The sequence below is a fragment of the Borostomias antarcticus genome (assembly GCF_949987555.1).
Source record: "Borostomias antarcticus genome assembly, chromosome: 6".
NCBI lineage: Eukaryota > Metazoa > Chordata > Actinopteri > Stomiiformes > Stomiidae > Borostomias > Borostomias antarcticus.
In genome coordinates this window covers 23,905,331-23,932,446 of record NC_140239.1, presented here as the reverse complement: position 1 = coordinate 23,932,446, position 27,116 = coordinate 23,905,331, and the positions used below count along the sequence as shown (strand labels likewise).

At 43.6% G+C, this 27,116-nt stretch overlaps 1 protein-coding gene across 5 annotated transcripts in view; it reads right to left on the bottom strand.

The window, feature by feature from the left end:
* LOC311310359 (unconventional myosin-VI-like) overlaps positions 1-26,851 on the bottom strand; it is a 61,746-nt gene extending 34,895 nt beyond the window's left edge. For all 5 annotated transcript variants that reach the window (XM_084439818.1, XM_084439819.1, XM_084439820.1 and 2 more), the window contains exons 1-10: positions 26,739-26,851; positions 14,036-14,170; positions 11,425-11,494; positions 11,158-11,231; positions 9,352-9,481; positions 9,107-9,212; positions 8,921-8,976; positions 8,733-8,830; positions 8,469-8,633; positions 2,694-2,774 (exon numbers count right to left, since the gene is read on the bottom strand). In XM_084439818.1, the coding sequence (XP_084295944.1) occupies positions 2,694-2,774; positions 8,469-8,633; positions 8,733-8,830; positions 8,921-8,976; positions 9,107-9,212; positions 9,352-9,481; positions 11,158-11,231; positions 11,425-11,494; positions 14,036-14,152 (897 nt within the window). In that variant the 5' untranslated portion in view covers positions 14,153-14,170; positions 26,739-26,851. The remainder of the gene's footprint in view (positions 1-2,693; positions 2,775-8,468; positions 8,634-8,732; positions 8,831-8,920; positions 8,977-9,106; positions 9,213-9,351; positions 9,482-11,157; positions 11,232-11,424; positions 11,495-14,035; positions 14,171-26,738) is intronic.
* Positions 26,852-27,116: the final 265 nt, after the last annotated feature.

Below are 27,116 nucleotides of genomic sequence, written 5' to 3'. Positions count from 1 at the left end.
CTTCAATATCTAATAGCTAATATGTGAATTTTAAATTTCGGCAATAACAAAAACTGCACAGCAGACAAAACAACATCAAATCTCAAATCTGCAGAAGGAAGATGAGCTAGGACAGAAAGGAAAAGCACACCTGAAAAACCACTCAAGAGGAATGTCACAGCATGACAATATACTGGCATTACAGCAATGTACACACTAACTGCTACGGTAGCATCAGAGCCTGGTACAGTAAATAATCCTGCTTTAGGATGTTAATTTGAACATGTCTGTGGTTAATGACAATACAGATAAGGTGGCATCTAGAGCATATCATCAGTGTTTTGGGGTAGCTATAGGCTATATACTGTAGTATGTAGCAGGAAACAAACACCAGATCAGAGATTTAGAAGCACTGGTGTGTACAGTAGGAATGGTTCTTCTCTATAGAAAAATGGATGCTCCAAGGTAATACAAACCTTTTAGCTCATTCAACTTTTCAGTTCATAAAAAAAAAAAAAAAATGTTTAAAATCTTACAATTAAAGATATCATATTCAATAAGCACTTGAGCACATTTTAGCACCGTCAAGACCAATAACAGGTACATAAGGTTAATGCTTCTGCTTTCTTGGATCTATTCTACCACAGACTGGGATCAGGCACTTTTGGAAATCGAATGGAAGGCTTGCTGTGTGCCAGATACCAGTAGATCATTGGACTGTGACATTCTAGCCGGACAAAAGCTGGACTCAAAAAGATGTTTTCACCTTGAGCCCTACACTAGAGAGCAAAGAAAAAATCATGCACTGGAATAAAGAGAGAAACATGCACCCCACAGACCCCACTACACTCAGCACAGATGTGAACCCTGAGATAAAAATCCCAAATTCACATCATTATCAAAAGAGAAAATAAATAATCCCTTTAAAACTGGGCAAAATGACTGTGTATAATCACCTTATCGTCCTGTGTTATATAGAGAAGAAGCAGTGTAAAGAGAGATAGATCCAGGATCAACGTGAGTGCCGAGGGGTATGCTACAGTACATTGTATGGCCCTGCTTGTTACTGTATGCACTGGTAACAAGCATCTCTAGTAACACATCGGCAGATAATTCTCCCAGATACATTGTGAGTTCCTCTGGTCATATAACAAGCTCCATGCTCTCCCTGGAGCTTGTATCATACTGATGAGAACCTGTAGAGCATCTTCTTCTTCTATGTCATTTGTAATGGCAATCATATGGAATATTATACAACGGTATAGATCCGGTCCATTGTCTCTATTGGTCAGTTTGCATTCCAGCCGTGGCGATAACCACGATATCCCCACGCTAAAATGGAATGTTCGCACATCTTTTAATATCAATCCACCTCTTAGTTATTAGTAGCCGTGACAGTGTCCAGATTAATGTTTACAAAGATGTACTGTAGCATTGTCGTTGCCTGGCAACGCGTTGCGGAAGTATCCACAAATGATTAACAAATAGTTCCATTAAAAATACATTTTAAAGTTCGTATTGTCTTTCTTTTTGAATTATTGACAGATAAATGTGGCAACCGTTGTATAAAAGCATTATGGAACGAGAAGCCGTGCGATGTCACGGATATCGCCATGGCTAGCGGGGTGTAACGGCACTCCGCTGCGCGTCATGCCTAACCACTCCTGCTAGCCGTGGCGATATCCGTGACATCCCACTGCTTCTCATTCCATAATGCTTTATTATATCAACCCAACATCTGCCAATAATCCATTTCAAACCTCTTACAGTAGTTCAAATGTTAGAGTTGTCTGCTTTAAACGGATCATAAGCACAATGGATCAAATTGAATTAAAGACAGGGAGAAAGAATGAAGATTAAGTCTTTTTCTGAGTGGTTAAAATGAATCACGATCAAGGCAAGCTCTTGTCCAGGCTTCTTGTAATAACAGTTATAATGAATTACAGTGGGCCTGCAGGGATGCCGTATACAGCTGCAATAATGGAATTCTTATGCAGAATTAATCAACAGAATTAACTAATTTCATAGGATGAAGAATTCTCATTGATGCATTGCATTAAATCTATGCATTAGGACCAATTTAACTGGCTCGTCTCCTGCTTCAAATGGTTTGCCCCATATCTGTAATGCAGCTTGGAGAAGGTTAGCAAATGGAACATTCTGACCAAATAAAAACACACAATGACGTGAGACAAGTGAAATCAATTGAACACAGAGTGCACCAGTGTGTGTATACTGTAGACCATCAATCAAGTAGGCCTACAAGTAAATGGCAGTGACAGATAGGAGGAAGGAGATGGAGATGGAACTTTACATTCTCTTCTTTATCCGTGTCTGTACATGGAAAACGCTCCCTCGGTACATTTCCAAACAGGGCACGAACAAGTACCCTGTCATAAACTGTATCTGTGGCCGATCAGAACGCCTTTCCTGCTGATGGTGGTGAAGATGCTTCACATCTGACAGAGGATTTCCTCATGTTGTTTTCAAGGGATTTGAGGGATTACCTGGAATAGCCATGAAGATCCAATGGAGAACGATTTGAATGAGGGGGGGTGGAGGGAAAACTGACTAGTTAAGAAAGATAGCAGAGAGAGAGAGAGGCAGAGAGAGAGAGAGAGAGAGAGAGAGAGAGAAAGAGAGAGAGAAGGAGAAAGACAGAGAGGAAGGTAGAAAAAGAGAGAAAGAGAGGGATGATCCAGTGTGTGCTTTACCTCAGGGCTTTTGCGGTTCTGAAGTATCTGTTTGTCTGTGTCCTTGTTTGCAAAGAATCGAGTGCATCCTCTGTTCAGATACTGAAGAAAGAAAAGCAGAAGAAAGAAGAAGAAAAAAACAAACAATCAAAGATTAAACAGCAATACAACAAATAGTGACCACCTTTAATAGGAAGCTTGAGTGTGTGAATGCTCTAATGTACAGGCTGTAACATATAATAATAATAATAATAATAATAATAATAATACACTATTTTTAGAGCACTTTTCAAAACAGGGTTACAAAGTGCTTCACAAACCATATAAAACAATAAAAATAACACAAAAACATTGTAAGAGAAAACATAAGAAGCACTAATAACAACACCTTAAAATAGCATGAGGGAAGAAAGCAATGTGATTAAAATAAAATTACTACTATCATGATATAAATAAAAACTACTATGAAAAAGTGTGTAAACCACAATGAAAAATGGTGCTCAGAGACACACACCTCCGCCCCTGAAAGTATTTTGTGGCTCTGTGCGCGCCAATATTGAATGGGTTCTAAATTGGGCAATGCTACACCCCTCCACTAAGTTTCATGAAAAGCAGTCTGGTGGTTTTTGCATAATCCTAGTCGAAAAAATTAATGGAGGTGAATGGCCGGCATGGCTGTGTTTGGGTGGCTTGTGGACTCGCCCCGTGATTTGGATCCCCTCCAGAATTTAATGGGTTCTTAGTTGACCCATGCTACAGTCCTCAGCCAAGTTTCATGAAAATCAGTCTGGTACTGTAGTTTTAGCGTAATCCTGGTCTAAAAAAATTATTTTATGTAGGTGGATAGTAGACATGTACAGTATGCGCTTCATTTAGGAGAGAATATCTCAACTGTTAAGACTAATATGACCCTAAGTAACAACGTGGGATATGTGCAAAATTCTCTATCCGGGACGAAAAAACTGAACCAGGCCAGGACCAGCCTGGCTTATGTGCGTGGCTGGCTTGTTTCTGTTCAGGACTGGTAGGACGGAAGCTAGTCATGCCACTGAAATAACAGTGAATTGAAATGACATGAAATTATGTCTGATAAAATAAGATAGGTCTTGTCGACTGGACACATCAGTTCCAATGCTTCCAATGCTTCTAATCCTGCACAATAAGAGCGAGATAGCTAGTTAGCTCATGAGCTCACAACAACTAGCAGCAGCTTCCATAACATTAATGGTAGCGGTCAGTGGCTAAAGCAGTTACACTGATGATTACTCTAAAGTTAGTTTTTTGCTGCAATTGGTTCAGCTTCTGGACAAAGGTAAGGGATAAACCGAGATAACACAAGGCTAGCGGACCTACAGCGGGTCAGGTGGATGCTCCACCACCATTCCACTGGTAGTTAATTGTCTATATCCTATGCCCATTGCCCGTGGGGTCCGTGGCGCGGTAGCGAGACTCCGCCCCCTCGCATCAGAGCGGTTCGAGGGTAGTGCAGTTTCTTCTGGGCAATCTCCATACACACACTGGTGAAAACCGTGTGTCTCTAGCCCTCTCAGGGGCTGAGTTGTGGAGTTCATGGCATGGATAGTGGCGTGGTGGCGAGACTCCGCCCGCTTGGGTCAGAGCTGATTGAGCGCAGTACAGTGACCTCTGGGCAATCTCCTTGCACCCACTGGCGAAGACCGTGGGTCTCTAGCCCACTCAGGGGCTGAGTTGTGGGATCCTTGGCGTGGATAGTGGCGTGATGGCGAGACTCCGCCCCCTCGGATTAGAGCTGGTCGTTGACAGTATACCTCTCTCCGGGCCACCCACCTGCCCCCACCAGTGAAGACCCTGTGTCTCTAGCCCACTCAAGGGCTGAGTTGTGGGGTCTGTGGCGTGGTGGCGAGACTCCGCCCCCTCACATCATATTGGGTTCGGGGGCAGTGGAGCCCACTCCGGGCTATCCACCTGCCCCCACTGGTGAAGACAAGTGTGTCTCTAGCCCTCTCAGGGGCTGATTTGTAGGGTCCATGGCGTGGACAATGGCGTGGAGGCAAGACTCTGCCCCTTCGCGTCATATTGGGTCGGTTGCTGTGGACCCCTCTCTGGGCTACCCACCTGCCCCCACCGGTGAAGACCGTGTTTCTCTAGCCCTCTCAGGGGCTGATTTGTGGGGTCTATGGCGTGGACAGTGGCGTGGTGGCAAGACTCCGCCCCCTCGTGTCATATTGGGTTGGGGGCTGTGGACCCCTCTATAAACCCTTAATACACATTATTTGACCTTTCAATTCTCTTCACTTCATAAACAGACAGTGTGTGGTCTCTGAAATAATAAAGAAATATAATGTATAACTAACAGAAATACTTACACAAATAAACTAAATAGCCTAACTCAAATACTAATTAAATTGCTGAAACTGAACAAGGAACAGTCTATCTAAGCCTGTTGCTGCCCACTGAACAAGGAACACAGTCTATCTAAGCCTGTTGCTGCCCTCCTGTGGCCAAAAACGGTAAATGCTCTTGTGGTAGAAACACAGAACTGCAGGTTCTGGGACCACTGCCTCTTGTAGTAGCAACATAGAACTGCAGGTCAACAACGGGACAAAGGGACACAGTGAGTGACGACTACTGGACATTTGCTATTCTAGCTGCGCGGCTGGCCAGCCACGCACAACAATGACCACGCCCTTTTTAACGGGAGACACTATACTGGTGAATAGTTTTTTCCCCCCTAAATATATCCTCATGGAGTTTAATCTTCACATTAATCATTTTTTTGTACTACACCTTGTCTTAAAAAGGTTTATATATGCAAATAAGCAAAATCTTGTTAAATATTTGTATATTGCATATATTTTGGTACTAACAAAGGATAAACTGTTATAGGCTAATATGACCCTAGGGAACAACTTGGGATGTGTGCCAAAATCTCTGCAGTGAAAAGCATTTTCTGGATTTTTTTTTTTTCTCGAGATTTTAGTCCTGGATAGAGAGTTTTGCGCACATCATAGGGTCATATTAGTATATAACAGTTGAGAAATTCTCTCCTAAATTAAGTGCATACATATCTAAGCCAGGCCCTAGACTAGAATGGTCGGCTGTGTTTGGGCAGCTTGTGAACTCGCCCCATGATTCGGATCCACTCCATAATTTAATGATTTCTAGGTTCGCCCATGCTACATCCTTCCACTGAGTTTCATGAAAATCGGTTGGGTAGTTTTTGCGTAATCCTGCTACAGACGTACATTGTGTAGACACACGCCACTAAAAACATGACCTCTTGGCCTGTGATGTCTGTCGCTGGGGCGGAGGTAAAATTTAGTTTTGAGAAGAGACTTGAAAGACGATACTGATTTAGCTTCTCTGAGACTCTCAGGCAGGGAGTTCCACAACTGAGAGGCCTGTACAGCAAAAGCACAGTCCCCTTTGGTGGTATGGCATGTTTTTGGAATAACCAGGACACCCCTACCCAAGGATCTCAGGTTACGTTTAGGCTCACAGACACACAGGTTTATTGTTTATTGTTTATTTATTTAAAATAGGGACAGCACATATTAATAAACATTTAAATAAATACATACATACATGTAAATATGCCAGATATAGCCAACAGGCTAATTTTCATCTGTAGTCCCTTGTCAGGTTGATGGCAGAATAAAAAATCACAATACATCTCGGAGCCAGACCATGCAGATCATTAAAGGTTATTAGTAAAATCAAATCTAAATACTACAGGCATCCAGTGAAGAGAGGCAAGGATAGGAGTAATGTGGGCTCATCTCCTAGAATGATTTAAAAGCCTAGCAGCATATAAGAGATGATATCACTGTGATGCATTGTTGGTCTTGGTCATGGTGATTCAGAGCACACCATTGTGTCCAGATGGAGTTTGAAAGTGCACAAAAGACATCTCTGCCTCTCAGTTATTTCTTTTGTGTGAGTTTTAATAGCTTTTCGGTGGTTGCTTCTCTTTCTGTCACCAGAGGCACGGGATAATGATGAGTCCAACACCAACTTCTCGGGCAGCGAGAGGAGAACAGGACAGCGCAGAAGTGGGAGCAGAGCAGAAACTTGCTTGTAAAAGCGAGTTATTTTAGCTGACCAGATAGAATGGAACAAAGACTTTCATTACACGGCCTTAGGGAGCCTCTCAGCCCTCATTCCATCATACCAGTCCTGCGCACAATGCAAACAGAGCACATTCACCCCATCACAGGCAGAGTCAGAGAGACAGCTCGGCTGGAGACCCGCATGGCTGCTCAGCCAACCAACAGGCTTGTTTTAGTTAAATTTACGTAATCAAAAACTCATTTCATGTTAGATTCCAAGGTCAGCAAAATAAAATGACAAGGAAGCTGCATGAGAGCTGGGTTACTGTGGACAGTAATGCTACACTGGGGAAAGGTTAGGAGAAAACAGTGACAAACAAATGCATAGTAAGCATGTTGTCCCTAACCAATAATATATTGCCCCTTTGTGTCAATGAAGCAGTGGAAGGCAATTGCAAGTGTATTACACTGCAATATGTCCTCTCCACGGGAGAACAGGCATTATTCTCAGGAGGTGCTAGTGACGCACTCCCGCAGTCTCAAGTATTTGCTCCAAAGAATGCTCTCGGAAAGAGAATACCGAGCTTAGGAGCACCGAACACAGATAGAACTCTGTCGAAATACGCACAAACACCGCTCCTACAGGAATGATAAACCACTTTACGTTTGATCACATTGATAAACTATACACTATCATTAGTCTACTGTAATCTATCTAGCATTATTGAGCAAGAACCATTTCCTCTATCATGTGAAATACGACTAGCCTATAACTAATAATGTACCCACAATGCACCTAGCCTCTACACTAACCTATGAGAGTTCTAACATAGAACAAGGACCAAACAAGCAAGGCAGCTCCTCAAGCTCTAAACTCTGTGGATTTGGAAAGCAGAAGGGCACCTGAATAGAATGGTCAATACTTTAAGACACAACGTATTGTTTTTTTTTTGTACAAATAAATATTGGCAATGAGAAAGATTTAACTATAGAATACTAATGCAGATATTAAAACCCCTCAAAGCCAAAGCAAAGCAAAGAGGCCGTACCTTCTGAGATGTCAGCACTGAAAATGGAGAGCACCTAGATCCTATCTTGTTCTAGAACTTTACTGTTAAGATCCATAAACTCAGTTGGAATTCTATTTGATCCCGGCCTGTTTTGAAAACTAACTGAAACGTAGATATGTGGGAGGGCTTGGACTTATCTGGCTTCTGTCAGTGCTAATGCCTAATTTTGCTCTGTTTCACCTGAGCCCTCTAAAATATGTCAGCTGAGACTTTTCAATACTTATGTCTAGAGTTTAACTGGAGATCAGCAGAAATACCACTGCCTGTGTTGGTGTCAGAAGCTCAGAGAGTCCCAGAGAGGGGAAATTGGCAGGTACCATTAAAAGAAGGCTCTGATGGTATGGAGGGAAAATGCAGTAACAGTTTGACCAAGGTTCGAAAGACCTGCCAGCCACAGAGCTCAAACAGATGGATTGTTGCTTAAAATGAGAAGCAAAGGCAACCCCCAGACCCTGGCTAAGTGTGCCATCTAGTGGTCATACTGTAGCTATAAAGAATAACTAACTAACCTGAAGACACTTCAGGAGCCTTTGATATTGAGGGGTAGAGTGGAACAGGGTCCTCTGTCTAAGACAGTATCAAAGAGGACCAAGCAGAAGGTGTAAGACCATAATAGGTTCCTCAGACTAGGTTAAACAATAGAAAAAAATGAAATGGAACTGTGGGTCCAGAACCTTCTCTAGTGTGAGACCACTCACCCTGAAAGTTTCTGGGGAACCGAGGTGGAACTTCTGGCTGATGTCCTCTGAGGCACCGGCACACAGCCTGTAGAAGATGTGGTAATTTCTCTCCTCCTGGCTCTGCCTGCAGATCCTTGACTTCTCCAGCAGGTAGTGAGACACAAAGCCCCCCACAACAGCATTCTGACACAACACACAATGAAAAACACAGTTGAGGTCTTGTTTTTGAGTCACAACTTGTGATTTTACAAATAGAGAAGACACAAAATGAGGATCCTGTACCTTTTCATTGAAGTGGATTTCTACAAACTTTCCAAAACGACTACTGTTGTTATTCCTGACGGTTTTAGCATTCCCAAAGGCCTCCAGAAGGGGGTTGGCTGTATAGTTCAATAAAGAAGTTAAAATACAGATTGATAAAGTGTGGTGTGTAATTTGTTCTGCCTGGTATTGTATGAAGTCACTCTCACCTTCAACTATTCTCTCATCGATATCTTGACCCGATCCATAGGATGTTGTCAAGTATCTAGTTAGAGGGGGAATAATCAATAGTTGAAAAGTAGAATAGTTAAAAGTTAATAGTTAAATTAGAAACAATTCTCTTCATGTTTACGTATCAGCTACGTTAGACTCTGTATTGTCCGTTCAGTTTGTACCTGAGCACAAATTTAGTGTTTTCAGTCTTCCCAGCCCCAGACTCCCCCGAGACGATGATGGACTGGCTCATCTTCAGAACCCTCATGTCCCTGTATGCCTTGTCCGCTGAGAGAGAGGAACAGCATGTCAGGGACGCTGATAGAAGGTGCAAACAATAACCTTTCTCTGACTGCCCTCTAGTGGACATCTGGCACTGCTGGGCTCCTCGGTGCACGGTGACTCGGCTGTGCTCCTCCACACTCACCGATGGCGTAGACATGGGGTGGCAGGGTGCCCAGTGACCTCCCATGGTACTGCTTAATGGTGTCTGGAGAGTAGAGCTTTGGGATGTCATAGTATGGGTTCACTGCAATCAGGATATTGGCTACAAAGGTCTGGCAGGGAGGGAGGGAGGGAGGAAGGGAGAGAGTGAGAGAGAGAGAGAGAGAGAGAGAGAGAGAATGGGAGATGTTCTGAAGTAAGAAATGGAGCAGGGCACATCTCAGAAAAAATACACATCAAATCCCTCTGAATACATTCAGCACATCCCATTTAAACGCCAAGGTTGTTTACTTCACTGGCACATTATGACAGTTCCGACAACTGACTGTGTGGCACGGCGGCGCAGAAGGTCTTTGGGCCTTTCTGTGCAGAGTTTGCATGTTTTCCCCGTGTTCACAAGGGTTTCCACCATAAAGAATCCAATATGAAAAACAGGCAGAAGAACAGATCAGTAACGCTGTCCGTCCCTGGCGAAGACAGACACGAGCACTTGGTTGGCCCCCGGGCGCGTCCCATGCACGCTGCCTATTGTCTGCTCCCAGCTCCCAGGACGTTGGAATGGGTTAAGCGCATAGAGAAGTTTCATCGGTGGATGCTCCAGCCATTTCGTGTGTGTGTGTGTTTCGCCGCCTACACCGTGTGATGTGCCGCCTCTCGCCGTGAAACAAATAAAGATGTTTGTTTGATTTTGTTTGAATGACTGCACTGAGACAGTCCCAAGCCACAGCAGTTCCTTATGTGGCCACTAGATGCCACCTGGAGGAACTCAATTGTCCCCTGCCTCTCCTCACCAGCTGGCTGCCACGTAGCACTGTCACCTCAGAGGAGACAATTAAGTTCAGTGGGGAACAGGATAGCCCTCCCTGGTTGACACCGGAGCCCGGGGGTGAACACAGGAGCCAGCAGGGAGACAGTGAAGACAGTAGTGTGTGTGTGTGTGTGTGTGTGTGTGTGTGTGTGTGTGTGTGTGTGTGTGTGTGTGTGTGTGTGCGCGTGTGCGTGCATGTGCGTGTGTGCATCAAGGTTATTATAGTTAACAAAAACTAACTAAAAAACGAAAACTAGGTGTGAAAAAACATTTTAATTAACTGAAATAAAAACAAAAACTAGGCTTTACAAAAAACGATAACTAACTAAAACTGTGTTGTGTGTTTACAAAACTAACTAAAATAAACTAAAATTAGAGAAAATGTCCTTAGTTTTAGTCTTTTTCATTTCATACATAAGCCTAGTATTTTGGGTGGATATGAAATCAATCCTCCATTTTTTCTTTAGCTGTGCCGCTGCACAGAAGTAACCGGACGTGCGCCATGTGGTTGTTTTGCATGGAGTGAAACAACGTGAGCTCTGGAGATCAGGATAGTCTCACGAGGCTAGTGCAGAAGATAAAAAAACTAAAACTAATACTGAAGCTAATAAAAACTCAAAAAAAACTAAGCATATAAAAATAAAAAAATAAAATCAACTAGCAAATCTGCTTTAAAAACGATTGAAAACCAAACGGAAATTGAAAACAAAAAGTTGAAACGATATAAAAATAAAAACTAATGAAAAAAGAACTATTTTAACCTTGGTGTGCATGTGTGTGTCTGCCTCCCAGCAGATACTTGACAGCCCTGAGCAAGAATGACAGGAGCCGCCCGACTGCCATGTGTGTTATACTGTAGGCTCAGTCTGGGTACAGTCATAAACACTTTAAAACAGTGATGAGCGTCCTGTCCTCGATCCTTCCGTTCAAACCTGTTGTCAGTTAGCTACAAGTAGATCTGTGTTTGTGTGCAGTACTTACATAAATTTTGTCTTTACTATATCTCACTCTCACATTGTTCAGTAGAGTGGCTTCATTCAAGTACATCAGAGAACCTGAGAAAAGGAACGCGAAGACAAAGCACACACGTTAGCATACACGTGGAAATGTTTACAAAATTAGTACTGGGCTTTTAATTTAGGTACTGCAAAAACACAATAGCCTAGCTGTTCAGGTAACTTCATGAAATGGAATCACAAAAAACCTGCAGAGCTGACAGTCAAACATTAGCAATTAGCAGACACTCACAATTGTCCTCCACATGTTTGTTGACATCATCCTCAGCAGGAAACACTTGGTTGACGGTGGCCAAAAAGGGCTGTAGGACAGTGAGAGGTGAACGAGTGATTAAACATTCTCATTTCTATATAAAAGGGTTAAAGAAAACTCTGCAAACGTGCCCTAATGACTGTAGGAGAGAGAGAACAGGACCTTGGACAGAACACAAAAAAATAGTAAAGAATATCCATTTTCTATCGCCATTTCTGTGCATGCTTTTAGCGATCAAGGCCTTTTCAAGCCCTTATCAGATGTGTACCTTTTCAACTCCCAGGGGATTGAATATGCCAACTGTTCTACTTTCTTGCGCATCAAACAGCAGTCCACTGGAGCATGGAGTAGTGAGTGACACATTGAGGCTCAATTAATTATTTGGAAGGAGGGAGAAACACGATCTGGGCAGCAGGTAACCAGGCGAGGTGGCTGCTGGGGGCTAAGGCCTGCAGCCCCTCCGTCCCCTGGCCCAGAGACGTCCGTCCCCACCTCCGGAACGACAGAGGACAGCCAGCCATGCATTATTGACCAGCCTAACCGCAGGCCTTGACCAGGACAAACAATGTTACTGCATGCGCCCCTGCTCAGACTGAGAGTGAGTGAGCAGGCTTGTGGAGGCTGGAGCAGGGTGCTGGTGGGATGGATAGGTTACTTCTAGCACGTGTTCGCGTTGTAAACAAATCTACCAAGTGCTGGGAGTTTTTACGGAAGCCTTAAAACCACTCAAACCTCGGCGCAGTTTCGGTGAGCGTTCGGTGACTCTGAGTGAGCCCTTGTGACACACTTAACATTAATGGCTAATGAGTGTTCAGTACGCTCTGTCTGCACCCTCTCTGGACTCGCCAGGGGGAGGACGAGGTTGCAGCTTGGAAGAAAAAAAAAACAGGGTCACATGCTTCTGATTTGCTTGAAAACAAACCCTGTGTCAAAAGTCCAGACGAACAGGGTTGACTTGAAACATCAAAGAGAGAAATGAGGTTGAGGCTCATGTTTTGTTTAGTTTTTTAGAATAGGTCTAATCCACAAGATTACCATAGCAATGGCAGAGATCAATGCAGAATAGCATACACATGATGCTAATGTACTGTAAACACTTCTAACCAAAGCTAGTCAACGCTAGCTGCAACACACGAGGCCAACATTAATGTCGTCTGAAAAGCTGTCTGCCATTTTACATTGTCCATACGAGGCCCATTCTACAAGGGAAAAAATTACGTTAAGACAAATATTTGAGAGGTCTGTGTGAACATGTCAAACAACCCCAGAGAGCGCAGAGGTAAGGCTGTGTTGGCTGTGTGTGTAGACCAAACACAGCCAGCTTCCATAGGTCATACTGGGGCCCTACCGCCCGCGCTATTGGCCATATTATTAAAGCCATCCAATCAAAGAGACGTGTTAATACCCCAAGGTTGCAGCGCCAAGGTAACGTACAGCCCATTTATTCTGTCCTGTGATGGCATGTTCCACATTCTCTACTTTACTGGCAGGGTTCCTCAGGGCTGAGCTGCAGACTGGAGGAGAGAAAAAGGGGGTTGGAAGAGGGTGATGCAAGACTTTAAACACTACCTTCCCCCTCTCTTACAACTCTCCCTCTCTCTCACCCCCTCTGTAGTCCACCGTCACCATGGCAGAGAACTGTGGAAACCGCCCGGGACACATTACCTAACGCCGAAGGGCCACAGAGTCCGCCATTGTGTCTGCTTGATGTCGTGTCATGCACTGAGCAGTCTCTCTCTCTCTCTCTCTCGTTACATCTCCCCCCAGGGGGTCTGCCAACAAGCAGGCTGCGCTAGGCGGCCCAGGGAGGTGGTCCCACACTGGCACTAACTGGCCGCTGCTGGACAGAATGGCATTGTGTGTCTCTCAGACTCTGTCCGGAACTGACACTAACATCCAGAAAATAGATGGACACGTCCATTCGGGATCACGCGCGCACACACACACACACACACACACACACACACACACACACACACACACACACACACACACACACACACACACACACACACACACACACACACACACACACACACACACACACACACACACACACACACACACACACACACACACACACACACACACACACACACACACACACACACACACACAAACTGACAGACAGACACACACTGCCCTTACAGCTTCCTTATGTGTAAAGCATCTGACAGAGCCTAGTGTTTTATGGGCAGGATGTAAACAGCGATGGAGGGCAGATTGTTTGAGGAGGATGCTCTGTGGCTGAGTCCTTCTGCTGAAACAGTTAACACTGGACAGGAAGCTATGGGGTACCATAGAAACTGGGTTGAAGTACATTAAGAGCTTTGCACAAAGTAGGCTAATATATTATCTACTCTGGCGGAAAAGTCAATTAGTGGGAATGGGGGCCTCACTGGGGAAAATCTATTTGACCAGGTAAGAGACACTTCACTTTAGAAACACAACACTATGGCCTACAGTAATTGTGTACCAACAGATGACAATAGGCCTCCCCATTCTGGACGTAACCTCTGAGACTTTTAATACTGCCACAATCACTATGGTGTATGAGGAAGGTAATGATTCCAAGTGCTCTCTCACTCACCTTTCCTTTCCCTTTGTGTGGTTCGATGGTCAGGCTATCGGCCCCTATGTCCACTATAGTCCCCAGCTGGAACCCTTCTGTCGGGTGGGGCGCCCACACCGGCTTCCCATCCTCCATTGCGCCGCTCGACAGGCTCTGGAAGAGATAGCATAGTGGGGACTATAAGCAAGGGCATTCAGAGCCATGACAAGCCATTATAAAGTGTTAGACATTATGGGCGAAAACCATGATTTGAGGATTTGGGGTAATATTACAGAGCATAACTACCTGTGTGTGGTGGTAAACAACCCTATGCCTGAATATTAAAAAGATTTCTGAAACTCTAGGGTCACCAGAGTATAAGCCTGTAATGTGGGTGAGATATGCTCACTAAGCAAACACACCAGTGTCTATAGAGAGATACTCTCAGGTTTACCTCATTCTCCTGGGCATAGCCTCTAATTACACTGTTATTGAAACAAACAGCTGAACCTGTTAGTGTGGCGTTTGAAAGTAGTACAGGCCACTCGGGGACAGCTCCAGGCAGAACAGTCTTGTGCCATTGCTGATCCATTAAAACACATAGCCTAGGGGGTAGTAGTCCGCAAACTACAACTGTACCACTGTGTGAGACTGAAGAACGGGCACAACAACCCTGAGAGACATGCAGCCATTAACAATCCTAGTGTTTTCTTTCAAAACAGAGACATTCAACACACTTGCAACCTGAAAGACACAACAGAGAAAGATGATTCACTCAAACTACAGTAAAGCTCTGTACAGAAATATAGAGTGCTAGCATGCTCAGAATAGCACCCGTCAGCTATGCTAACTTAAAAGGATGTACCCTGTAGCAAGCAGCATACAGTACTCCTTAACTGTTGAGGCCTTTTGCAACCATCTGGTATATGGCAGAATTCCACTGGGTATGTCACTGTTCCCTAGGATATACCATAACCAGGGGAATACTACACATCATGCGCTGGCACAAAAGTGGCAGTGATGGATAGTTATTCTCTTCTCTGCTCACATTTGAGTTCCTCATGCTCAAAGTTTGTCCCAGATAGGCCTCTGCTACCAAAGCTCGAGTCTGGCGATGGTCCAGGACCCTGGGTTCAAGGGAGATTTTCAATGCTCAATTATTAATTATTTAGGTCATGCTTTGAGAATCGCTTACTAGTCACCACAATCGCCTTGTTCTCCTCTCAGCTAAAAATATATTTAAGGAGCCCACTCAAAGAGCCGTGCTGATACGAAATGTAAAACAAACAGACACATAGATAGATAAACAAACTCCAGGATCCAATGTAAGTAGAGACAGTAACAAGAAACCGAATTTCCCTCTCATGTGGCTGGCTGTAGTCTTTGTCAGCTAGCCTAGCTATAACAAGGAGTGTACACAGCACAAATTGTTTTCACAATTTACAAACTAACATGGTGGCCTTGTTTAAGCCTCTTTCATGCCGCAAGAGTATTAACAAGAGTGAGATCATACATAATATGGAACATATTCGTTTTCTTGTAACCTCTAAAAGCAGGAGGGAAAAAAATGTGTGAAGCCAAGCTCTGACGTTTTTTCAAAACATCTCTGCCCAGAGAGGAATACAGCTGCATGGATGTTTGCCTACAACATTAGAATGTTCCTTAACCTCTTCAAAGACAACTGGCCTGCCATCAAAATGGAGACTTTATAATGCCTGCAGGTTTTGAATGAGGACCTTCATCATACAGTATCTAAGCCTACTCTACCTGTGTCATTCATTATTGAGGGCTAGCTATGATTCAGGAATGTTTTTAGTTCAGTCAGGCATGACTTAGTCTGACTCAACGGATGTAGGTTTTGGCAATAAAATCGTTGTCACACTGCCCAATCAGTGGCGAGACTGGCGACGCAAATTAATCTAATTCGGGCCGAGAGATTCTCTCGGCACCAATCAGATTCGATCCAGACTATTTTGCAAGAACACCGTCGCTGCATCCGGGGCTGGCTCCGCCCAAGACGACTGTGATTGGTTTAAAGAAATACTGCGTTTTTTCCCCCCCTATTGCAGAATGGTAATATGTCCAGCCAGACCTGTCTCCGGCGCTGGCACAGTGTAAACGAAGTGTGGAGATAGGTCTGGCTATGCGTGACTAGGCATGACTTAACATGGATCAAAGGTTAGTGGTAACTTATTGTCAGAGCAGTAAAATTCACATCAGTGCTGATGACATGTGATCATTTAAATAGTGACTGCTCCATTACTGAAACTACATGGATAAGAGGTCAATATTCAACCCCTCTGGCTTCTGATCGCTTATCCAATTAACCCAGTTAGATTAAACTCAGCACATTCCATGTCGTCATTCAAGGTGTGGTGTTGCTGAATCTGTTCCATAACCTGACTGTGACCATGGGAACCTGACAGGACCAGCCTCAGCTTTAGTTTGCAAAACAAGTGGAAGTGAGGAAGGCAATATTTGCCTTGAACACAAACACACACCCTAAAAAGGCATGACTGGTCTGACCATAAACCTGAACTAGTCCAGATCAAGGTAACGCATTAGTCCTTGTTCATTCAAGGTACCGTATGCTGATCTACTGGGACCTATCTTTATAGTATGTTACATGAGCATCGGTGAATCTTGTATTAGAACTGCCAGCAGCTATTTTGACAACGGGCCATGCAGAGAAAGAAAAAGGCAAGACAGAACCTGACACCCACCCACAGCAGCCTACACACTTCAATAGACAGAAGCCAGCAGTACCAGCCTGTGTAATACAGTAATTGTATCATAAACAACAACTACAGATCACCTGGAAGGACTAAAAAATATTTAAAAGCAAACTACAGTACTGTATACAGCTACTGTATCTAATACATTCACTCAGGAGGCTAGCCTGTTTGGCTTGTTACGGCCCAGCATAGACTGGCTGCATGGCAAAACATTCTGCTTTAAAGGTATTGCCTGAAATTAAAGCTAAGGATGAAAACCAAGCAATGATCATTTTGGAGCCAACTATTAGCTTAATGATAGTTTCACACTATCAGTAGAGCACACATGCATGCTATAATTGGGTAGATTTAGCATTTTAGTCAGCTTTCCTGGGCCTAGATATTAAACAATGAATGTAGTGTCCGTAACAGATTGAAGTAGTGCATCAGTGCATCAAGTAGCCTAGGCTAAACCTATTAGTCCCCTTCACATAATTGCTCAATTAGTCCCATCTAGAGAGGCAACTAATAAAAAGCCTAGGAAACATGTTTCCAATCTCTGGGCACTGGGCACACCCACCCAATAGTTGTTTGCCTGGCCTTGTAACCAAGTCCTGCTGTTGACGTATTGCATGGTAACTCCAGGGTTGGATGGCATTTTCATAAGATTTTCAGTTGGGAACAGGAACAACAGCCAGGTCTGAGGTGTGAATCAAAGGGCTTGAGGAACTTGCTTACAAACCCATTGTTTCCCATGGTTTAGGTTTACACATACAAATATATCCATCTAAAAACACAAACCAAAGAATTGCCTTATGTTCTGATGAGTAGTAGGCCTACTTGAACAACACTCAATACTGTGTTACAAGCACTTTTGCCAAAGGCATACAATAATATAATATATAATAATATATATTATACCCAGACATGGAATATGACTAGGCTACACATTTATTGACTCCCATGGCTTTCATGCAGAAACTTGGAGTGGGGGTACAAAGTGATGTCACCCTCACTAACCATCTGTGCACTGGCGACTGTTTTAGTGATTGTTGCCCCCAGAGTGTCTGATTACTCCTGCCTCACCACTATCCCTCTACTGGAGGCAAAGATGAGGAGCACTTCAGGTTAACAGGAGGTACGGCAGTGTGTGTGCGTGTGCGTGTGCGTGTGTGTGTATATGTGTGTGTGTGGGGGGGGGGGGGGGGGCAACAGTGGACTGGACATCTTCATACAAACCACTTAATACAAGCATACTGGCTAGCCAGCTGGTTAAAATATTAGTGCTTGTGAAGCTGAGAGGCACAGAAAGACACATTGTACCTTATGACTAAAGAAAGCCAATGCTTCCACAAGCAGAGGAAATACTTGAGAGACGGGTCTGAATGGCCTGTTGGCCTGTGAGTTATGCACATCGAGCCCCCACTCTTATGCCTCATAGACAAGCAGAGGATTGTTAGAGTTGTGTCCGTCGTGGACTGTGAGCTCACTGTCAAAAAAAGGAAAGTCACGTGGTGACTGCGATGCGTTTGGAAACAATGGCCTCTGAAGCAGAACTGACTGCGCTGAGGGGAAACTCCAAAGAACGAAGCCTTCAAAGCTTTTGAATCTGCCTCAAATAATGGCAGTATCTCTTGGTTTTAATAATGCTCTATTTATACAATCTTTACCAGCCGTCATTACTCCTTAATGCGGTCGGAGCATAACTGTTTGCAGTCGTCATATGATCCAATAGCAGAAAAAGCCTTGAGGCACTGTACAAACTCAATGCAGAAACTACTAAGCTATTCAAACACGACAGATCATAATTCTACATGGTCATAAAATAACTGGCTTCCTTTAAAAGAATGTAATAAGCAATCAGTTAGAACTTGTACCATTAGTCAGACTGAGTGTTTGTTGAGACATGACCTTAATCATTCTAGAGAGAATTATTGCTAAGCAACTTACCGACCATCTATCAAGCAACAATCTCCATGAACCCTTTCAGTCTGGCTTCAGAGCTTCCCACTCCGCTGAAACGGCCCTCACTAAAGTGACCAATGACCTACTGCTCTCTCTTGATTCAGACCTTCCCTCTGTATTATTACTACTCAACCTTAGTTCCGCTTTCGATACAGTCGACCATGCTATTCTATTAGATCGGCTCGAGAACTCAATCTGCATCCAAGGTACAGCGCTCTCATGGTTCAAATCTTACCTAACTGACAGAACCCACTGTGTTGTCCATAACAATGTTACCTCTGAGGCTTCCAAAGTGCAGTTTGGCATCCCACAAGGATCCGTCCTCGGCCCCCTACTGTTCTCCATTTATATGCTACCCCTTGGTGGAATTATTCATAGCTTCGGTATTGATTTCCATTGCTATGCGGACGACACACAATTATATCTTCCCATTAGACCTACTGATCACTCCCAACTGCTCAACTTGGAGGCATGTCTATCTGCCATTAGACACTGGATGTCAACCAATTGTCTGCTCCTTAACACTGATAAAACTGAGATGTTAATGATTGGACCTCCTAGACTACGTGACTTGTTTAATGACACCTCCATAACATTTGGAAACTGCCCTGTAACCCAGAGCGCCACAATTAAAAATATTGGTGTCTGCTTTGATCCTTCACTCTCTTTTAAAAGTCACATTAAAGATATCACCAGAATTGACTACTTTCATCTTCGTAATACAGTATATCAAAAATTCGACCTATACTGTCTATGTCAGATGCTGAAACTTTAATTCACGCTTTCGTCTCGTCCCGGCTTGACTACTGTAATGCTTTGCTCTCTGGCCTGCCGAAATCTAGCACTAAAAGTCTGCAACTAGTTCAAAATGCAGCTGCCAGAATTTTGTCAAAATCTAGAAAATTTGACCATATCACAGTCCTATCCTCCCTGCACTGGCTCCCAATTCATGTTAGGTCTGACTTCAAAGTCCTCCTTCTAACCTACAAAGCACTAAATGGACTTGCACCACTATATCTATCACAACTCATCTCCCGATATGTACCTGCTCGCGCACTGAGATCCCAAGACGCTGGGTTTCTCTCCATCCCCAAAATCAAGAAAAAAACAGTAGGCAATCGGGTTTTCTCTTACCGTGCCCCCCTCCTCTGGAACAGTCTCCCGGCCGTAGTCAGGGAGGCTAGCTCCATTGGTGTGTTTAAAACCATGTTGAAAACTCACCTATTCACTCGTTCTTATGGTCTGCCCTGACCAGCTTGGGTCTAGCCCAGTCTCTTATTGTATTTTAATTTTTCATTGTCCAATATGGTTGTTTGATTTTTAATCTGTTTTATTATTTTTTTACTTGCTTATTATATGTCTGTGAAGTGTATTGGGACCATGTCATGGTGATTTTGCACTTTAAATAAAAATTGACTTGACTTGACCTATGTGTGAGGTGTGCTACAGTATATGGCTAACTCCTATGAGGATGCATCAGTAGTCCAATAACCAAGCCGAGTCCTCGCGCCCAACCACAACCATCCGTCATTACATGACGACACATGGATCACAGCTACCTGGAAAACCAGCTTTTCAACCTATAGGCCTAATGGTTTACACTCAAGTCAACACCTAAGGTTGACACACACCCCGATGCTTTAGCCAACTCGAATACGAGACCCATCTACGTAGATTTCTCTGTCAGCCTTGGGTTTACTGACCCCTGCTCAGAATGTACAGTAGGGTTTCATCCGAGCACTGAAAACTGTACACACCCACGGGATTAGGATGTGGCACCGGTCCTGGTCACCGGGAAGACTGCTTCAGAGGAAGGCCGCTTCTATAGGGTCATGTTCACCTGATCACACGTGTGAGAATTAGCCAACCCCACCTGCAGCTCTGCAAACAGGGAGTGTAAAAGGATCAACAGATTAACATCGTCTTATTGTTGAACTACAGTAGACAGGAATCTCCTAACCTGGCGCGCCAGATGGTTTGTTTCACACAGCCACCTGGGAAGGCTCTGTTGGAAAATGTTTGGAAAAGGGCAGGAAGGCACTTTCAAAAATACAGGTAGGTGATTAGATGAACCATCCGTCCATCACCATCTATCATGGGCTAACAGTCCTGTCATGCGCTGTTGTCACACCTAAACCACGGTACTACTGCCACTACAGGTACTACACCACCGTGCGATTTTGGGGTTCTTGCCCAAGGACACTTCGACACTGCAGGGAGCTGGGATCGAACCGGGGACCTTGCAATCCTCATGTTTTAAATCATGAATACTGGTGATGATAAGCTTTTAGAAAACATTTTATGCCTACCATACACTAGAAGACTTCAAAAAGACTAAAGTCTGACACCCTCTCACATCTAAAAACTAGTACTGTAGTGTTGAGTTTTTAGTCACACAGACTATAAGGTTTTGCAAAGACTGAGATCATGCAGGCTCATTTGCATGAGCCAAGACTAAAAACTTCCAATATTATTAAACATGTTTGATTTTACCGGAATGTCAAGACGAGAAAAAGACTGACTTAAGACAGCTCGTGTTGCCACCTGACGGAGTTGACGGAATAACACCGACTCTAGCAAAACTCTCATGATTTTATTCTGGCATTGGAAAGTGCATGGGTTACATAATTTGAATGGATGGCCTGACAAAATGAGAGGTTATGGAATATGACAGAGGTCCAGGGTAGATGCAACTTGTGGTCGAGTGGAAGTGGCCTACATCAAAACAATAATAATATATTATAATAATAATAATAAAAACAACAACAACTTGCTGAATAACAAATTAGGTCTATAAGCTAATTTGTAGATCTGAGAAAAGGCTGACCAACATTTTCTTTGGTTGAAGACAGGCAGCCCTAGAAAAATGTATTTAGGAACCAATTATTTTCAGAAATAACTGTCAGGGTCTATTTACAACCGGTGTGTGCATGCCCAGTAGGGCTGGGTATAAAAAATCGATCAAATGATTCAGAATCGATTCATGAATCCCAAAATCGATCTTTTATTTAATGAATGAATGAAGAAATGATTCATTCATTTTTGGAAATCAGTATCGATACCCAGCCCTAGTATTGATGTGTTGCATAACTTGGCAGTCATGTAATTAAGGTTACAACAAAAAAAAAGGTTTTAGTAACACTAACCAAATCGATATTGAATCGAATCGAGATAATCGATTCTGAACCTTGTGAATCGGAATCGAATCGATTCTTGAAATTCGAATTGATACCCAGCCCTAATGCCCAGTGTTATGAATGGTGGTGTGATAAGCGTATCCATGCACTTTATTACTTCTGGAAACGCTGACACGATGTTCATGTGGCCCGGAGGTCGTTCTCATCTTCGTCTTGAAGACGACGTTGTGTAACCAGGAATCTCCCCCCTCCCTTCATACTAATTTATCTGTACACTATGTATGAACTCCCTTTCCAGTGAACTGACTTTTGCTGACCTCAGCAGACAGTGAATACAATGCCTAACCAAAGGAGCTTGTACGACAGTTTAAAGATTGACGATCGTCTTCCTCATGTCGAAGTCTAACCCCAATAAAAGGCTCTCATCAGTGAGACTCTGCCACTAAAAAAGTTAAACATTATGCAAAGAGGTCTTGTGGCAAACACAATGATACTGTACTAAACTGTTTTCTAAATCCGTGATCCAACGGGAGCTGCCAACGTTTGATTCAAAACAAACACCGCACTTAATAGATTAATTTCAGACTTATAGACTTCAATCTTAAGAAAACACGCTGTCACGGTGACAGTGCTCAGTCTGTTCCATGTCAAGATACAAAGCCGACAGTCTGGCTGGAGAGATACACAGCAGAATCTCCTCCTTTCAGACGCAAAGATACAGTATCTCTCCCCTGGGCGACCTCTCTTCCTCACACAGATGCACCTACGTACCACAGCTGAAATGAACAGACAGGAAAGCCTGGTGGCGTCACAGTGGGACAACACACACACACCTACACCTACACCTACACACCTACACACACACACACACACACACACACACACACACACACACACACACACACACACACACACACACACACACACACACACACACACACACACACACACACACACAGGATCAGACAGGAGCTCCCAGAGCCCACTGGTCTTAACCAGTCAGAGGCGATATGGAAAACACATTGAAGCACTGGAGCTAAATGGGTCTGGCAGAGAAACAGAGGTGGTCAGTCACAGTGGAGCACTAGGCCCCATACAGACAGACAGAGACACTAAGAAGAGTCTAAAGGCTGGTTATCTGACTGCTGTCTTTTATACACTAGGCTACTGGTTGAGCAGCAGAGCGTAGAGCTAGCCCAGTAAATACATGTATTTGTAGTAAGTAAATGTTATTTATATAGCACTTCTCACAGAGAGGACTCACAATGTGTGGCATACAGGTTAAAATGCATACAAAGAATCAACAAAATTAAACATAGGACAAAAACAGGACAACAGTCATAGACATACAGTCAAATTAATTTGACAAACGGCTGTAAACAGAAGAGTCTTTAGCTGCTTCTTAAAAATGCCCACAGAGGCCACACCTCTCAAGTCCTGAGGAAATGCACAATCCACAATCTAGGTGCCACAGACTCAAAGGCTCTGTCGCCTCTGGTCTTGAGCCTGGTGAGAGGGACAACAACACAGATCAGCAGACCTCAGTGACTTGCTGGGAGCATGTGCATGGAGCAAGTCAGACATAGGTGCCTGACCAAGTAGGGCTCTATATGTATGTGGAGCATGGAGGATACATATATCTTGTATGTATACAAGAGCCTTGAAGTGGATCTTGAAATTAACTGGGAGCAAGTGCAAGGAGGCCAGGACAGGAGTAATATGAGAAGTTCTGCTGGACCTGGTAAACAGCTTGGCGGCAGCATTTTGGACCAGCTGAAGTAAAGAGAGAATTGCAATAAACCAGGAGTGATGAGACAAAGGCATGGATAATCATTTCTAACTCAGAGTGTGATACAATAGATCTGATTTTTGCAATGTTTCTTAGGTGAAATAAACATGTACGGGTCAAGGACTTGATGTGCTTGTCAAGGTGCACTCTGATCAAAGATGACACCAAGATTTCTCAGGTTACAGTTGAGGGTTTTTTAGACCAGGGTTATAAAAAAGTATTTCTATTTCATAGGAAAACGTGTGAATAATGGTAGGCTACTGTGAATGCTGATCAAAAAGTAAGAGTGACCGCTCATCATACCATGTGTGGGTTGCTGAAAGTGTTCTTTAGTTATCCTAAATCAAAGAAACATTCCCTTTCGTGTAGAAAATAGAAAATGTCCCTCGATGACAAGAGAAAAAGCCCAGACATCAGTCTAGTCATGGCCTTCTGGGGGGAGGGAGAGGGAGAGGGAGAGAGAGAAGCGAGAGAGAGAGAGAGAGAACAGAGAGAGAGAGAGAGAAAGAGAAAGAGAAAGAGTGAGAGAGAGAGAAAGAGAGAGATAGAGAGAGAGAGAAAGAGAGAGAGAGAGAGAGAGAGAGAGAGAGAGAGAGAGAGTGTGCTGGTTTAATATAGGTCAAAGGTTCCTGTGGATAAAGTTACCTAATGAGCGTTGGGCCGGGCCTTAGCATGGTTATGGACGGAAGCAGAATAAATAATCCACTCATAATATAAAATTATTTCACAAATGGAACTTCTTCATGCATGGCTAATAGCTCTCTCTAGACTAATAGCTTGAAGAACTGTAAAACTACAAAGGAAAATATTCTAATAGCTGCTGTTCAGTAGGCCTAGTTGTGTGTCTCCATAAAGCAGTATAAAAAAAGTTATGTTGTAGCAACTGGTATCGAACTGATACCCAATCGGGTCAACTCCCAAAACATTGCCTAGATACAAACTCACTATATCAGCAACACATAATGTGCACTGTAGACTAAACTATCAGGGTGTTCACTGCTGTAAGCAGAGGCATTGTCTCATAAAGTGTGAGTCAGCCTAACTTCATACCAGAGGGAGGCCTTGGGCTCCAAAGGTCAGCAACATGTGAACCAATAGGAGAGAACGGGTAGTCCTATGCTCTACGTCACTATGGTTACACTACCAGCCATAACGATGGCCTGGGTTCATTTACATTACTAGCTAGACTGAATCACTTAAGCCACGATGTTATGCAATGAGGCTATGTGCACAGCTGGGCCATGGAAGGATGAATCGAAATGATGAACTAAAGAGGTAACCCAACTTACTCCACCACCAAATGACAATGGGACCAAAGGGTAGAGACTCTGAATGAGCCCTGGAATTATCTGTTTGATGTTAGCAGTACAGTTTTGAATGACAGTCTATTCTAATACAGCCCCCCGCATCTATAACTACAATAAAAACCTGGATTGTGGTGGTGGTGTGTGTGTGCGAGAGGCGCACTAGTGCAGACCATAGAGTAGACAGTAGAGCACCAGGAGCCAGGGCCTGGCGCGCAGACGGTGTAAGGTTACACTCTCCATCACACTGAACAGTGACTTTAGTCTGTTCGCTGGAGCATAACTAATTCAGTTCATATTCAGCTAATTACAAAGGCACATGAGCAAGTCAATGGTGTCCAAACCCCCTTCGTGTCACTACCCCAAGAAACAGGATATGTGCAGTCCCATTCGGTCATCGTCGCTGGCACTGCACAGTGTGGTCACAATATGTTGCTGTTACGGTGTGGGGCTCATGTCTGATGAAACGGTTAAAACCCCTTTCTCTCTTTTGGAAAGGAATGTTATGTTATAGAAAAAAATATTGGCCAGCGAACTCTAACTGCAATAGTCAAAGAGCAGGACAGTGACATTATTTTACAGCCACAAACACCTTCAGCTTTACAATTTGGCCCTGAATCTAAAGGCCTTCACATGACAGGACTCAAGACTTTATTGTGACTGGCTATCAATAATGGTATAGCTATAGTAGCTATAATATCTATAGTACCGCAAATAACACAATAGTTATTTGCAGTACTATAGCTCGGCCCATTGTGGTCACAATAGACTGAGGTACTGTAGAAGGAGACATGGACAAGTATCTGGGGTAGCAATGACAATCTTTTCAGTGTCCAATGTGTTTCCAGAAGTGGAATACAACTGTGGGGAGCATTTCCTGAAAGGACTTTGACTTCACTCAACATTTACTACTAGGCTGCCCACACATGAACCCACACCTCTGTCCCAATGAGCAGTCTCCGTGTGACTTGACTGATAGGCCACTTTACTCATAAAACGAATGGAAATGACCAAAGTCCATCAAAAAAGAGAGAAATTTCATTCATTTTTGCTTAAGCTTCCTGGGAATGCAATAGAATCAATGAAGCCTACACCTCCACTACCGTACATCCAGCAGTTCACTTGGTCTCTGCCATATCAAAAGGCACTCACAACACAAATATGTAATCATGAGCTGAACATGCCCAGATTACACAGGCAACATTTGCAATAGCCAAGTAGGACAGAGATGAGGAGAAACATGGGAGCACCCATCCTCTCACACCATCAATAGAAAACCTTGAACAGTTTCCAGGTTGCTGTCACTGGCACTGTGGATGCAGGCCTCATGCGTTCCGCATCGGATTTGAAAATGTTTCATGTTTGCTCTAAATGCTGTAACAAAACACAGCCTGGCACGCAGCAGCTATTCCATCTGATGTAGGCTACCGCTGGACAGGAATTCACAGCATAGCGGGGCAATTGAACCAGTCATTAGTGAATCCCTGAGCATATGTATGTCAAATATAGAATTTCCCAGAATCCTGTTCACCCTAAACTCAATGTTGGTGTTCGCTGAAATCGAGCATTTTGGTGCAGCAAGTTTAAAGAATTCCACACCCCAGTGGATGATTTGTTTACGAGATTTTCCTGAATGAAGGATAATTAACACTGATGGTAATCGCTTCCTGTGTTTTGACAGCCTCCACCGCTAGCATCAATAAGCTCAAACTGCCTTGCAGTTCCATGGATCATCCTGTTCTTTAGCAAGCAAGTGAAGCCTTATTTTACTACCCTCAATTTCAATAGATTGTGTGTGCGCGCGAGGAAATAATACTTGCCGACGTTACCTACCGTATGCACTTCAACCTGCGGCTGTACTCCGTGACTTGTGTTTCTTTATAAAAGTGCAAGTTTCCACGATAATTGCCGGGTGAAGATCCAAGCTCCGATCTCCCAGAGCTCTCCCGCAGAAGTCCAGGGAATTGGCCGTGACGTCACGAACAAAGACGGCAGTAGCATTTGATGAACATTAGGGGCACTGTATGCCTTAACTGTACATCCATGCATGTAACTAAACAATAGTTGGGTCCTACATTTACTGTCTGTGTGATAACTGAGCAGACATATTTGAAAATATGTATAATTCAATACAAGTAAAGAGAAAACTATTGACAAATCTGCAATGTTTCCACTTGGCTTCTAAGCAGAGCAACAAACCACAATTTGAGA